At 38.1% G+C, this 14,084-nt stretch overlaps 1 protein-coding gene across 3 annotated transcripts in view; it reads right to left on the reverse strand.

Moving 5' to 3' along the window:
- The window catches only part of LOC139965052 (triple functional domain protein-like), a 181,361-nt gene extending 173,317 nt beyond the window's left edge, over positions 1-8,044 (reverse strand). Inside the window, exon 1 of one of the 3 annotated variants that reach the window (XM_071967225.1) lies at positions 7,752-8,041. In XM_071967225.1, the coding sequence (XP_071823326.1) occupies positions 7,752-7,818 (67 nt within the window). In that variant the 5' untranslated portion in view covers positions 7,819-8,041. Of the gene's footprint in view, positions 1-7,751 lie in introns of all 3 variants that reach the window. The other 2 variants (XM_071967226.1, XM_071967228.1) reach the window with 2 other exon arrangements.
- Between the last annotated feature and the right edge of the window lie 6,040 nt (positions 8,045-14,084).

Below are 14,084 nucleotides of genomic sequence, written 5' to 3' on the forward strand. Positions count from 1 at the left end.
TCTCCATGTTCTATTACAAATACACACAAACTGATATGTACCCTGACGGTGAGGTATTCTACATATTATGATTTATTCTTTGCAGCAACATGTAATTTAGCCCCTTTCTCTAAAATGAGCAAAATTTAAATTTTTAAACCCAAACACTGCAACAATCATGACCTTTTATCTGAGAAATTTCCTTTTAGTTACATCTAAATGAACATTTCATATTCGTATCATGCATCATTGATAAATCAATAAATAGCATCGAAAGGATACCTATTTGACCAGGCTGTTTAGTGTCTACATTAACAAAGACCTACAGTAGTTTAATGCTATTACCAGAAATTTCATAAAGGTCTGCTGTATAGACCCCAACTATAGCACGCTACCATGGAAAAGTTTCTGGAGATTACGTAATCGGCCTGCCTTGGTCGTAAAATGACCTCTTTTTACCAATTAGTCTGCAACGCCTGCCACATATTTTTTCTTGTATCAGGGTCTTTGTGTGAATGCTGTATGATTAACTACTGTATATACACTGTAGACAGGAACATATTTCCACACAGTGTTTACACAAAGAGCCTAATGGTGTTAAGAAGCTATGCAGGCCAATTGTACAGGTACAGCCTGAGGTCGATTTACGACCTTGGCAGGTAGATTACATAATAACAAAACTTTCCTAGCAATAGCGTGCTATAATTGTGGCCAATAAATCTTTAAGGTTGGAAATGATGGGAATTGCCTATTAAATTTCCATGTCTCTTTCAAGCTGTTCCCACGAAAGCAGGCTTGCTTCACCCATGTTCGACCTATCGAGGGAGGACAAATTGCTCCACTCTTTTTCTGCGTGGGAACGGGGCTAGCCCGAGCTTGATCAAGCCCCTCATGACAGGTGGGGTAAGGACAGCTTAGCCCGGGTAAACGTTGACAAATGTAAATAAACAATTGCCTTGGTGTGTAAAAGTTACGATGGGTTTTGTCAGTTGTGGTTTCTGCCGCTTGCGTATTTTAGTATCGACATAAACTGTGTTGTACCTTATAAACTTGGTTGTGTGTACAAAGGACCGATGCAGTGAGAATGAAGGAATTACGCAAGGCACAGCTGAGTAGTACACAGTGTAGCTGCCCGCGTATATCCGCATACATACAGTATAAAGTTTGAGTCGCTTTCTTGAAGAGGTCCAGATAATCGGCAAAGCACATTATTATTATTAACGATATTTTCCTGTACCTGTCGCAGGAGACTGAGCGGAGTTTGTGGTCGGATGATGAGGTATTCGCATTGCTTGGCATTTGGTGCGACGCAAGTATTATGTTGAAACTTGATGTGACATGCCGCAGTTTTCGTTTCCCGTCATTTAGGATATGGTCCGAAAGATATGACGTGATACACTTGTAAGGTTTCCCACGATCATCGTTTGGGTTAGCACTAATTTCCCTCCATTGTAAGAAATAAACCCTGCTTAGGAATCATATGTACCACATAATCTTACAGCTGATCATCAGGTTATGTAAAATATTACCTTTTCTTCGAATAGTTATGCGTAGGCCTACAGTACCAGGTGAGATGAATGCATTTTGAGCCAGCATGAACTGATCGAGTAACAAAGGTCAGATGTTCTAGACCTACAAAGTCTAATCGATAGCCGAACTAAACCCTCCACCAATACAGGGTACATTCACTACAAATATTGCTGAACTCTGTATTAGAAATAATCACAGGAAATGTGAAAAGATATACATGTTGCTTTGATAAATACTAAAACAGATAGGCTTATTCCCATTCTCGATTACATTAATAGCTTGAGATCGAGTGTAAAGCCCAGGCTACAAAGGTTGCCACGGTGACCGTAAAGCGTTCAGTCTACACAGTACACACCATAACTTCTTTGATGTAATACTAGCAAAAAAACTGATAGTGGAATTTCTTGTTGGCAGCTTGCCAAGATTAGTTTTTACATCAATGTTAAGTAAAATGGTACAGTATAAAACAGGTGCGGACATCGAGTTGCAACAAACCAATTTGCAGCATGTCTCGAACCCAACCAAACCATTTTGTGCTAGGGGTTAAATATTTCTTTTGGGAAATTGTGCAAACAGTTTTATTCCAGAGTTGTTGGAACATTTTTGGCACTCAAAGATGGCATATCTGCTAGAATAATATTATTATATTTATGTTTTCCATTTTATTTGCTTTCAGTTTGGAAACTATGAACGATTTGCTTACTTGAAGGATTTTTTTACGTAACCCCCGCGACAAGTCGTACCACCCAAAATATTGCTTTTCAGAGGCGAACAATGTTTTCCCTGCGCAGTGCATTGACTTTTCCAAAAGCTGGTAAATGTCGGGAAAGTCCCGGTAGAAAGAAGAACGTGTGCGCTACTTGGATGATGTATGCACATGCCGAAAAGACTCACTGCCTAGCTGTCGATCGCTGCTAAGTATTCTCTGATGAAATAATCTATTACAATTGTGTAACTATATTCTCTGCAAGATCAAGGATTTGCCGCAATGTTTTAGCTTTATCACAAGCTGTACTTATGAAACGTGTTGAACATTTTCACCGAACACGTGGTCATTTAAATACAGTAAATGCCTGATCCTTTGCCCACACTTGAAATCAATAAACTGGTATTTCAACTAGGGTTTTTCAACAGTTAAGTTTTAATTACAGTCATGGACAGAAATCGGATGCTGATCACATTGAATATTCCCCATTAAACTATGACGTAATTATGAACAGAAGAACAGTGTGAGTCTATAAAGTTATACTGAGAATATCTTAAGTACAAAATAGCAAAACATTTCCTGAGAACCTGGTTCCGACCGACCCGACGTTTCCCAAGGTTTTCCAATCATGCAGCTATGCCTGGAGTTAACTCGTTGAAATGTGGGTTCAAATTGTAGGGCTTGTCTGCGGTTTCAATTTTAGCTCTACCTATGCATCCTTGAAGCAAACCAGAGTCCAGAGTCTGTGGGAACGGCCTACTTGTGTCTTTCTATATAGTGTTATTGGGGGTGCTACTTTCGCTATGAAGTTAATACTATATTGAGCACTATTACCGTCAACAATGGGAATTCATCTGATCATTTGACAAGAAATACATCTAGCAATTACCAGCAATGATCAGAAACAACAACCTACACAATGGTAATTTGAACTTAAAATTTGCTATCACTTTACCACCATGCTAACATGTGGTCTACTGTTATTCAAATGAAGGTTAACTGCACAATGAAGGCTTTATACCAGAAATGCACATCATTTGATGAATGTCTCATAGTTATTGTGCATACATGTACGTATGTTGTAAGGGGCCTCGCCTTGAGAACCAGTTTACTGTAGCTTGTTATGGCTTCAAAGCTTAGTGGAGTTTAGTGACACGTCACTTTTGTGTCTACTGTACACATGTTCTTTCCATCACTGGCTTTCCTGTTGTAGGAAATCAATCTGTTATAACAGTGCCAATATTAATAACATGTCAACCTATCTGAAGTTATTTAGTTTAATACTGCAGCATGATCTATTTATGTAGAGAGTGCATGGGAAAAGATCCACACACCTTAATAATTCATTCTCAAGTGATTCTATCATTAAGAAAACACTCAATAACGGAGATTATACAAACAATAACAAAAGGTACGAGAGAACATGTCAATTGCCCATGATCCACAGATAGTGTAAACCATGAATAACCTTTATGCTAAGGGTACAGAATTTCACGGAGTATTTTGAATCGGTCCTCATAATAGGTTAGTTATATGCTTTGTACAGATACCTGATTACCAAAATAATGTTTGAACAAATTTTTCTTTGCTTCCTGTTTAATCAATCTTGCATACTGTCGTAATTAACAATTTGACATCAAGTTCATCTTTCTAACATCAGAGATTGCTTATCACAATAACTGTACCTATTAAACACTAGAGCTACTTAAACTAGTCTTAATAATGTTTTGAAGCTGCAAATACAATCAACCCTATATGGACATAAATTCTGGAGTAGTCAAGAGAAGAAACATTATGAAAAAAAGTTTTCCAACATGAAGGAATGTACTGATACATGTAACAAACATACACGTCAAAACGTGGTTGGACAAGAAGGTTACGTAACTTCTGTAAACGATGTACAGTAAAACTATATGAAACACAATATATGGTTTAAAATCTTGGGTTGTATTTTGCTATATTTGCCCAAGCTTGTTGTCATATTGGAAGTAGCACTTAATGATAATACCTTAATATATATGTATTAGATCTATGTTTCTAACACAATTTCTCTAAGAACTATTACTTCCTGCACTATTAATGTTGAAATTCAATAAATAAAATTTGTGTCCCACCAATTTAACATAATGTACAACTGTATTATTTGCAAGCAATGTATTATAACATCATTTTCTGGTGTGATTTTGGTGGACTACAGCAACATTTCATCTTTCAGGTACATAGTGAAAGTTGGCATGGAAATAAAAAGTTATTAAAGTAGAACTTTGCAGTGAAAAATAGACCTCAGTGAAACTTTGAGTACTCACACAACCCTATGAGAAATATACAAAATAAATAAGGAGGAGTGTCGATTTGTACTGGTCAATGGCTACCACATCCAACTACTTCCAGGGATCCAGAAGCACATGCAGTGGTTGGCCATCATCATGCATAATTTTCTAGTTTCTAGTTTGAACCTCTAGAAGCTGATGGTACTGTAGTCTGTAGGATGAGGCCAATGTTGAATGACTTTCCCCGATCACACAACTTACCTCTCTAATAATGGCTTCAATACGATGTTCATCTTTCTTACTAGCATTCCCACCCCACAACACCAAATGATATTGTTATACCCCACAAATAACAGTTATCATACCCAGACAATACATCCTAGAGTTCAGTTTCTTCATTAATACATATATGTGCTCATGCCAGGAAAGCTGTTTATCTATCACTACCCTGAGATTATAATTATCCACTCTTTCAACGATACTTCAGGTACACACCATTATCATGTTTGGATATCAAACCCACCAAGGCAGTATCATAGATCTGCAAATTTGACCAATGAGCAGTTTTCATTATTTGACCTTGCATCCAATGTGTGCAGAGTGAATAAGAATGGTGCTAGAACCGTACCTTCTGGTGCACCAGTGTTTGACGAAATGATATTAGATATACTGTATGCTGTTATATGCTGTTAGATGTTCTTATTTTAACGTATTGGGATCTATTGGTAATTGAAATCCACAGAATAATATGACGCATAAAATCAAGTAATTCATTGGCTAAAATTTGGGGCTGAATAGTGTTGAAAGTTGAAGGGAAATTAAAAACATAACTATGTCACAAGTACTCCTTGAGTAGCATCGAGTACTACGACACTGAACTGTCAGTTTATATTGCACAAATTATAAATGAATAGTTCTGTACAGAGGGCCTATTGCACAAATTATAAATGAATACAGGGTACAGTAGTTCTGTACAGAGGGCCTATAACTGCTTTTCACACTAAATTTGGATAGTGACGAAAAAATATTGTTTTAATATGTATGATACTGAGCTCTATATGTGTTACTGAAAATAAACATTCTTCATTATTTTTCCTTCCACAGACCTCTTACAGCCTGTAGCCAAAGAATAATTTATTAAGACTTCTTGCTGTAACCTGCCATATAGGACAAATAATAATGTATGTTTACTTGAGACAACCTACATAACGGAAATGGAAAATCCCCACTTTAGCTTACGACAAAGGGCACAATTCAATTCTGTCCAAATAACTGCACCAAAATATACTTGCATTCATGCTGAAAGTCCTATGTTCAGCTAACACTACATACAGTTCTGTGAAAGACCTTTAAAAAAGTTCAAATAAATATTGCATCAATATGATAAATAAGAGTAAATTTTTTTGCATAATTCTCAATTTATATGATAATGAAGAATGCTAACTTCATTCCCAACACGGTTCTTTTCAATTTATAGCTCAGGACAATCTAGTGTCCAAGGTGGTTAGGCTTCCTTGTGACATACCTTTACAGCTGTAGGATAGTATTAATGTGTTCATATGGAAAATAGCTCTGAAAACAATTTTGTGTCAGTTGGACAATACACTTAGTCATTGTCAAACTTTTCATTATTGATTTAGTAAACTTCATACCATGGTTTACACAGTATTGAACACAATATGCTAAATCTGAGGAGTTTTTAAAGATGTTTCCTCTCCTTTCATTCATGTTTTTTTTTTTAAAGAGCACAGCTTGTGTAGCGAGTATCTTTGTGGAACTGAAGAATTTGAATGCATGAAACATCAGGCTTGACTCAAGAAGTTGTAGGAAAAACAGTGGATGATTGAAGCACTACATTGCAGTGAAGACAAAGTGATGAAACCTACAAAAAAAATATCACAACCACAATGATGGGAATTGTTATTCAACTCCTAGCAGAAAAAGGAATAAACATGTCTTTCCCCTTAGCTTAAACTAAACATCACCCAAGTGTCTAGGTGAAGGAATTTGCCATAATTGTAGAATACCCTGCAACTGGAAGCCTCACTTTCTAGCTGGCTACATGCTGCATATCTACAACTTTTTCCAATAAATACTCTGACTTAGGCTAAACATATTTTCATTAAATACTACTGTAATAACTTCTCATGTAATATGCATGTACAGTGGATGGGTAGTTCTCCAAACGTTTATCTCACTAATTGATTACATATGTGGCTATGACATATAGAGATACAGTTGCAGTTATTCTGCAGTTACTCCAAATTAGCCACAGTTTATTGTTTAACGCTCACATTATATATTCAAGGGGACTATTAGGATATATTGGACCTTTTAAAGTTTTATATTCATGAACCAAGTCTTAAGGAAATTTCATGATTTTACCATAGCAAAGAAAAGAAAGCTAAACTTAAAGTGTGCTAGCATGTCTCCCAATGCATTTTTCAATAATGTGAAGCCAAATGATGATGATGTCAATTTGCAAAGATATTCCCAAGTCATCACTATGAGCTGAAGTTATCTTTTGTTAGCTTACCTTATATGCTAGACTGTTATTTGTGTCCAATGTAACAAATGAACAAATATCGTCATAGTATTCTTTCGAGACATTTCTTTAGTACATAGTACATTTCTAAGTACTGTACATACTTGTTATAAAATACATTAATACAAAAGAAAGTATTTCAACTCCTGTTAGATCACCCAAATGAGTCTGAGGCGCATTTTTATGGAAGTAGACTGCATCTTAATATATCCCAATATAGTGCCATTTTTCGTGAAGATACTGCCTCAGAATTTCCAGATAACGTAGTTGTGCATGTTGGAAACATACTGCAAGAGTTAGATATCTAGAAATTCTGGGCATTCATTAAACTATATCTAACCTAGGGCCATTCAAACCCACCATGCTATCTTACATCTTAAATACGATACAAGATGTTAACATTGTGTTAACATGTGAACAGGTCAATGTGGGACTTACTGTACAATATCTTCAAAATGATAGAAAACTAGTGCAAAATCTGTATGTATAATAGTACAACGGACTACGTATAACCTATTACAGAGTAGCACTATGTAATTAATGCTAACCTAGGTACTACAGTCCTAGGCTGTAAATAGTGTAGCAGAGTTAGGCTATAGTAGCTTAGCCTAGGTCTACAGTATGTCCTACTATTATTACTATTGTATTACTATTAGGCTAAAGTCAGGCGCTACAAAAAAAAATACCGCCTGCGAGTATCCAAAGTTAATGGTTTACTTACCATGGAGACCGGGAGTTGGTCGATCTCCGCCACTGGGAATGGTGTTGACATTCTCGTCAGAACTCATCTTGAAATAATTAAGAAATAAATATTCATCATGAAAATCCGCTCACTTTACGAGTTCGTACATCACGTATGTATACAATAGACTGTATGTACAACAAATATCAACAACACAAGTGTACATTGATCTTTACAGGCCGGTCGATCGGTCCAGAAGATAAAGGTGGATGGCATACGTCCATGCAATTAGGATGACATCATTGAAGTATGACATCACACTGAGGAATTCCCTTCGAGTAAAACACTGGTTTCATTGTATGGTCAGATTGGTCACGCCCAGCCAATCTTCGACCAGGCAGTTCCGTGCTTTTGTGAAGAAAGACGATATATGGGTAACGCAAGAGCAGTCTGGATTTGTGGAAGGGTGATGGCTACATGAAGGGAAAACCTTGTTCATGGTGGAGGGAGCTATCGAAAATGCAATTGTATATAAGTAAAATGGAATTCCACATCACTTAGGTAAAATGTAATTTCCTTAAGTAAAATAGGCCATAGATTTTACTTAGGTAAAATGCCATTTCACTCAAGTAGAATGCAATTGTGCTGTAGTGAAATTATATTTATCTGGAATACCATTCTACTTAAGTGAAATTGCATTCCACTTAAGTAAAGTATACCCTTTGTATTTGAATTAAGTGGACAAAATTTTACTTGACTCGAATTATATTTCACTTAAGTTGAATAGAATTCGACTTAAGTACAATGCATTACACTTAAGTATAATTGGGAGGTAAATATAAACGGCTTGTCATAGGGCCTATAGGTCTTAGTATAATTAACATTGGTAGCCTAGTCAGAGACCTAGTTTTAATCAAGTTACGCTATTACGCCTACTGTAGTTAGAGAGAGATTGTGAAGATAAAAAGAAGAGACGATCGAAGATCTGTGATACCAAGTGCAGTAGGTTTTGCACTCTTATAACTGTTGTCACAAGTAAGTCCTTTAGTCGCATCGACGATCAGCTGTTCCTCGAGCACGGAGAGCTTCGTTAGTACTGAATATGTTATTGATAAGCTTGTTCAAATCAAGAGGCATTGCGTAACATTACACATGAATGAGAATCTTTCTTCAGCTGATAATTTAGATTATACTTTCGATCATGGAGGGGGGGACGGGGGGGGGACATGTCCCCCAACATTTTAGGTGGGGATATAGTATCTAAAAGCCCCCCCCCCCAATATTTGGTGGCATAGTTTTTTGTGTGTGGCTATAAATAGAAAATAATGCGTGAGATTATTTATCCAAATCATATATTTTGCCGGTGGCTAAAACTTCATTCAACACAATGCTGCATGAGGTACATGACACTTCGTGGTCGTTTCTGTGACCTGTACAGTACGTGACCGTATACAGGCGCGTATCCAGGGGGGCGTTGGGGGCGCGCGCCCCCCGGGTAAGAAAAAAAGGAGAGAAAAAAAAAGGAAAAAGAGGGGGGGAAAGAGGAGGAGGAGAGGAAGGAAGGGAAAAGAAAAAGAAGAAAGAGAAAAAGGAGAAAGGAGGGAGTAGAAGAAAAACGCCAAGACATCAGGAAGAGAATGAGGAACAGTGACATCATTACAGCGCTGATCCCTATTACATATACAGGGTAGCCAGTGACGGATCAATGATTTCGGAAGGGGCGTGTGCCTCACCCTACCCCTTACACCGACAACTCCAGTTTTGACGTTTCTATTTTCCTCTCTCACTCATGATATATATATATATACTATATATGGTCTATCATAACGTGTGTGTGTGTGTGTATATACGCCTTAAACAATTGTAGAATTGTGCTATGAAACCAACTGTGGCTGGTCTCGAACTCGACGGTGTCGTCGGGGAACATGACGCATTTCGGGAAGGGGGAGACCGCCCTCCCCCCCCCCCCCCTTCAGCATGTTTCTTTATGATATCGCTAGTAATTTCAAAATAGAAAATACTTAGATGCAACTTACAAGGCCTAGGAAGTGTGATTTCCAGCGATCTGGGAGGCACTTTGACCAAAATTTGCTTGTACGCTTCGCGCCAACGAAAGGTCCTGGGTAGTGCCATTTCCAGCGATCTGGGAGGCATTTTCGGCCAAAATTGTGTAGTGTTCGGTTTCGGAAATATCTGCTATTTTTTCATTTCCTTCAACGAAGTTTTATAATAGCCGTTATAAGAAGTTTTAATATTATTTTAATATTAAATTAACTGTATCTGAATTTTCGAAAATTTCCTGACCAACATTCTTCATCACACTTCCCTCTACTCGTGCAATTTTGACCGCTCTGTTAGGGGTTGAAGGAGGTTTTTCTATATTGGTTGCATGTCCTATGGATCATTGCTTTTGTAGGCGATTCTACGTCACGGCCCACAATATCCGAAAGCCCCACTTTTCAAGGTTTTAAGCCCATTATTTGTTGAGAATTTGAAAATTCCCATTTCTCGTGAATAAAAATCACTTCAAAACATACCCATAATGTTGCACAAAATTCAATCTATGGACAACCAATAGGGAAAAGCCTCCTTCAACCCCTAATAGACAGGTACAAATTGCACGAGTAGAGGAAAGTATGATGAAGAATGTTGGTGAGGAAATTTTCGAAAATTCAGACACAGTTAATTTATTGGTGTACAAATATTAAAACCTCTTATTATGGCTATTATAAAACTTGGTTGAAGGAAATGAAAAATACCAGATATTTCCGATATCAGGTATATCGAAACCGAACACTACACACATAGGCGTAGGTCCCGTAGGAGGCGGGGCTGCAGCCCCCACCCCCGCCCCGCAACCAATTTTTTCCCATTTCTTTCGGGCACCTACTGAGACCAAAATAAATAGCAATGAATAGCTTAAAAATTATCTCCTTGGTAATTAAAATAAAGTTCTAAGATTGGCCGACATTACTACTGTAAAAGAGAGTTTGACATAAATGGATCTGTATGCTTTTTCTCCATCTACATAAGACATTTGGTTGTTTACATTAGCATCCGGCGATATACTGTGCTACTTTCACGGACCGTAAGGTACACGATGCCATGCAATGTAATGACCGATGCTTGCTTATATGATATTGGCATCGATATGTTGAACGCGCGCGAAAAATGTTGGCTTTTTTTTCGGGCAAGTCGTTACAGCCCCAAATCCAATTGGGCTACGCCTTCGACTACACACATAGACAGTTTTTGAGCCTGTTCATCGTGGAACAGGCATTTCAATGCTCACTGATATGATGTTATATCTGCTCTTTGCTTTACAAATTCGAACAGGCGTGTAGCGAGTAATTGCCAAGGGAGGGGCGAAGCCTGTATGCAAACTATCTAAGCGAAGCGCCACCATGAGTTGGCGCGAAGCGTACATGAAAAATTTTGGCCGAAAATGCCTCCCAGATCGCTGGAAATGACACTTCCCAGGCCTTGTAAGTTGCACCTAAGCATTGTCTATTTTGAAATTACTAGCGATGTCATAAAGAAAATTTGCTCGGGGGGGGGGGGGCGGTCGCCCCCTTCCCGAAATGCGTCATGTTCCCGACGACCCCGTCGAGTTCAAGACCAGCCACAGTTGGTTCCATATAGCACAATTGTACAATTGTTTAAGGCGTCCATACACACACACGCGTTATGATAGACCATATATAGTATTTATATAGATACATTAGTGAGAGAGGGGAAAAACGTCAAAATGGAGTTGTTGGTGTAAGGGGTAGGGTGAGGCGCACACCCCCTCCGTAATCCTTGATCTGTCACTGGCTACCTTGTGTATATAATAGGGATCAGCGCTTTAACTATGACTGTTCCTCTTTCTCTTCCCGAAGTCTTGGCTATCTTCTACTCCCTCCCTTTCTCCTTTTTCTCTCTTTTTTCTTCTTCTTATCCCTTCCTTTCTCTACTCCTTTTCTTTTCCCCCCCTCCTTTTCCCTTTTTTCTTCTCTTTTTTTCTCTCCTCTTTTTCTCACCCGGGGGGCGCGCGCCCCCCTGGATACGCACCTGAGCTACGCCCATCCCTTGCCAAATTCCTCGATGCGCCTGTCTAACCGTGTCACAATTTGTTACTACATATCACCAAAAAATGTCACAGACATTCCACGAAAGTATTTTTTACTTATTTTTCGAAATGAATTAACTAGATGCATGGACCGCATCCGTAATGAAATTTGGTTTGCGATTAAAAAATATATATATATCACGTAGAGCGCGAACAGTTTTGGGGATGTAAGTTGCTACGCGCCTGCACCCAAGCAAATCCCCCCCCCCCCCATTCATTTCTTAATTTATGAAACGTTTTTGACAAAATTAGCTTGGTGTAACCTTGTTTGTCATGTTTCATCAGAAAAGCAGCTTAAACGAAATCCAATTTTCTTTAAAATAAACCGTGTTATGTTATGTATTTCCTTTTTCGAAAGGCACGGAATCACTTTAAATTAACACTTTTAAAGGTGGATATATTGGAAACCAGAATAGTTATAGAAACGTTAATAGCACTCAACTTTGTTTCTTTGATTATAACAATAAAGTTAAAATGCTTCATATATAGTTATTTTTTTACCTGAAAAAAGAAAGAATTGGAATAGTTGGTGTTTATACATTTGAAGGGATTAATTAATGTAATTACTACCGTAAAATTATAACTAACGTTACAAATGATTGATAGCAGGGTCTTGATGAGAATTGGTAGGTTAGTGTTTCAATTCAATATTGCAGCTGTTCTAGTGTATAGAGTTACTTCGGAGCAACACTGATAAGCTAAAGTACCAATATGGCTACGGTGCAAGTTCTCACTGCATAGAGTTGGGGTACAATACTGGCCTAACTTTGTCGGGCCCATTTTTCGCCAGGTGGGCCCAAATTTTATTCCACCTCAAATACATTTTGGGGCACATTCTTTGGGGCCGAATTTGTGGGGCCCAATGTTTGGTAACATTTGGGCCCACATTTGCTTTACTTTGCATGAACTCTGCAACCAAGTCGGATTATATGCTAAACTTGGTATATAGTTGTTGGTTAATTGGTTGTACATGTAGGCCATCTGGAACCCAAAAAATTCTGCGCCCACTTTGAGCTGGGTGGGAGCCAAATTCTATTTCCACCTCAAATGCATTTTTGGACACATTCTTTGGGCCAGAATTTGTTTGGTCCAATATTTTTGAGGTCCATTTGGGCCCACATTTAGGGGGTTAAATTTTTGGGGGCAAATACACATTTTTGAGCCACTTTATTTTGAGCTAAATAATGTTGGTACCATTTAGTCACAAAAATGTTATAGGGCTCCCTTTTTGAAATTTGCAATAACTCCACAACCTTACATAAGATTGTATCCAAACTTGGAATACAGTTGTTTGTTAATAGCTGGTAGCATACATGTGGCATAAATATTATGATATTGAGTGATGCATACAACACTTTAATATTCCACTAAGCAAGGAGCCATAGTGCCTGTTAGGCTCTTGTTATAAATTTTAACCGTTCAAATCATTTTAAATTGAGTTTCGGTTAAATCTTTCCAATCTTCTTCAGGTTATATAAGTTGGTTAACACTTGAAAGCAATCATGGGCCCAGATCCTGGTGGGGACAGCGGGACGCGTCCCCACCAACTTTTTCAGTGGTGAGGACATGATAAACCGTGTCCCCACCAATTTGTCTTGACCAAACGCAGCATTTCAAATTCCCCTGCATTAAACTTTGGCGCAGTTTGATCCAGCATTGTGAAAATGACATGCAACTTTTCATTTTATTATATTTATCATTTTATGCACAGTTGTTAAATATAGGACGGAAAATGCATTTGCGGCAGTCTATATTTGTTTTCTGGGAGAGGACCCCAGACACATCGTATACAAAAGTCTACTTGGATTATTTGTCCCCCCGATTTTTTTTTCTGCAGACGCCCATGTATTTCCCCAAACTAAATTTTATAAGCCATGAGATCTAAAACTTAAGGAGGTTTGGGAGCATCATTGGGTCTGGGAAGTGTTAGTTCCGGCGATCTTGGAGGTATATTTGCCAAAAAATTCCTTGTACGCTACGCGCGAACCACCCATGGTCGGGCTCTGCTTAGATAGTATCAGAGAACAGACACGCATCCCCACCATTATCCAAGACTGATCTGCGCCCATGAAAGCAATACACAGACATTTGTTTACTATGAGGCTTGAATTTTACAATCAAGTAGTGCAATTGCTTTGTCCTATAGGATATACACTACTAAGTTCAAATTAATGTTCAAATTATAAAGTGAATTTGAAATATATGAATGCATCATTAATGTTTAATTGTGGATGCTCACATCTTTCCTCCAGACCGGAAGT

This window comes from Apostichopus japonicus, chromosome 23 (assembly GCF_037975245.1).
Source record: "Apostichopus japonicus isolate 1M-3 chromosome 23, ASM3797524v1, whole genome shotgun sequence".
Classification (NCBI taxonomy): domain Eukaryota; kingdom Metazoa; phylum Echinodermata; class Holothuroidea; order Aspidochirotida; family Stichopodidae; genus Apostichopus; species Apostichopus japonicus.